At 38.9% G+C, this 2,500-nt stretch overlaps 1 protein-coding gene across 1 annotated transcript in view; it reads right to left on the reverse strand.

Moving 5' to 3' along the window:
- LOC100533314 (glutamate receptor subunit protein GluR5) overlaps positions 1-2,500 on the reverse strand; it is a gene marked incomplete at its 5' end in the record, with an annotated part of 137,422 nt that overhangs the window by 79,439 nt on the left and 55,483 nt on the right. Inside the window, 1 exon segment of the mRNA NM_001204612.1 lies at positions 1,943-1,996. Within this exon segment, the coding sequence (NP_001191541.1) occupies positions 1,943-1,996 (54 nt within the window).

The following is a 2,500-nucleotide window of genomic DNA, read 5'->3' on the forward strand; positions in this document are numbered from 1 at the left end:
CTCAGTTGCGCTCTCGGGTAACAACATTTATGTCTACTTCAGTGATATGAGAATGAACGGGTGTTGGGCGGAGGGAGAGTAAAGGGAGGACACTAAATATAAGAGATCGAAACATGAAAGGAAAGAAAATGAACTTAGGGTTCGACGTGAGATGATCTAATTTCTTCGATGACCTGGCAGTAAACGTTGTTAGAATTCCGGTCTAAGTCAATCTGTTTCCGATTCGTATATTGGTTGTAATATTCCCACTCACGTTCCTAGGAGTTCGTTACGAGAATCGAAATGTATTTTCATTAACCGATATTGTATGGAGGACGAAACAATCTAATAGAGCTTTGGCGTTGCCAAAATAAAATAAAAGAATCAGAGAAAAGGGCAGAAGAAGGAGAATTCTGGAAAGGGGGAATGGCGGTTTGGGGGGGGGGGGAGTAAACAGGGAAGTGGAGAATGTCTTGGTGTTGAACGAAAAACGATGATATCGCACTCTACAGGGTATAAGACGAGTTTGCAGATTGTCAATAGTACAGCGAACTAGGATTTGATTACTTGTTTATATTGTACATCCATACCAACACGAATCAATAAGAAAGAGGTGGGGTGCTTCAAACCTGCCTGTCAGAGACCGCCTGGACTGAGTAGGATACAACATCCAAGCAGAAAGACGGAGATGAGCGATAAAATAGATGTCTCCAAAGTGCTAGTCTAACTCATGCCTCTTGTGCGCAATGGTGACAAGGCTAACCATCACACCATGGAGTATAAGAAAATAACCATACAAAATGTACCAGAACGTAAGACTTTTGTTACCAAAACTAGAAACGACGCAACAAACGTCAATACTCTGGCACTGAAATCTCACATTTCACTCTGTCTGCATTAAAGCGATTAAAAAAATCTTGCTCTTCTTCTTTAAAGGCGCTCAGAAGCTTTAAAGTAACTCCTCTGACAAGGAAGATGTTTATATTAACATAGTTATTCTCCTAGTCACAAGTCTAGTGTTAGCTATTCTTCTTGGCAAATAATTACTAATAATTGTCTTTGATTTCGGAGCCAGTCTTAATAACTATTCTTCAACTCTTCACAAAAACTGTAATCTCTATCTCTATATATTATATTTGTGAAAGTTCGCCACTTTGGCCGCCTTAAACTTCCGAACCACTTAACTTTAAAATTTGGCCAAATTAATGGTGGCTCAGAATCATTTAAAGGGTTCACCGTTTCATTGAGGAGCCTGAAGTGACTAGTTTAATTTTCAGTTTTTCATTAGTTTCGTTTATATCTAATCTTGGGAAAGTCCGTCTTCTAAGACGTCATTGTAAACAAGTGAGGTTTCCGTTCCCTAGCCGTGCGCACTGTTCTCGCCTTTGAAATTATGGAATGTACAATCATTAAAGCGGAATAGAGAATCAATCTATACATTATATATTTGGCAGCTTGAAAACACACGTGTCACTTTTATCTCAAGATTTATTGCTCCATTCCAGTAGAGTGTGAATATAGTAGGCCAATGACTTTCAGTTGATGTTAATGCACCGGTCATTCCTTTCATCGAAAGGGATCCCAGCTAGTCGTAAATAAAAGCTAAAAATAGACAAAATGGACAAGATCGGACAAACAAATCAAACACCCCCCGCTGCATTTACTTTTATTAGAGCACTACAGGACTTGATAAAACAAACAAGAAAAGAACAAAAACAGACCAAAAATGTTCTTGGTCAAAGCTTATTCGACTCTGATGTTTCCTTTCAACTTACATTCATTTTACGAAGTTATACGAGTATGATGGTAGAAAAAACCCACTAAATGTGTTTCAAGACGTATGCTATGTTTTCATAAGTTTAATGGAGACAGTGATATATCCCAGAACACAGAGAGGGTCGGAAGACAGGGGAATACAGGACATTCCATTATCACAATGTTCTGAATATATTCCAAGACTTACCAACGTCCCTAGAATGTAATTGTACCCGTGGCGGTTCATTCCGACTTCTGGTATCTGAAAGTATAATGAGCAATTGTCTTAATACCTACATGGGTCTATGTGAATGAGGGGGGATAGGATAAATAGTAGATATCTCTGGGCTTTGTGGAATAATAATCTGTTTATGGAGTCTTGTGTTCATGCATTAATTCTAATACATGTACATTTCATGAAAAAATTAGGGCACCACGGTCTCTTCTCCCTCCACACACGCAAGTATTCACTGTCTCATGATAAATGCTCCTTTATTCTTCAAGCTCTCAGTTTCCCATCATCTTTCTCGTCGTCCTGACGAGGTATTGTTAGCAGCAACCGTTGCATTTGTCATTACTGCTGCTATTATTGCTGCTGCTGCTGTTGTTGTTGCTGTTGTTGCTGTTGTTATTACGATTGCTCCTGGTTTTGTTGCGTGTAGTGTTTATTTCTATATAAAATATGCACATGCTGTGTCTATGATATTGGTGTCGCTCTTAATCAATAAGTTGAAACAGCTGCTGCCCTCAACGTCATATCAGTGAG

The sequence above is a fragment of the Aplysia californica genome, unplaced genomic scaffold (genome assembly GCF_000002075.1).
Source record: "Aplysia californica isolate F4 #8 unplaced genomic scaffold, AplCal3.0 scaffold00454, whole genome shotgun sequence".
NCBI classification, from domain to species: Eukaryota; Metazoa; Mollusca; class Gastropoda; order Aplysiida; family Aplysiidae; genus Aplysia; species Aplysia californica.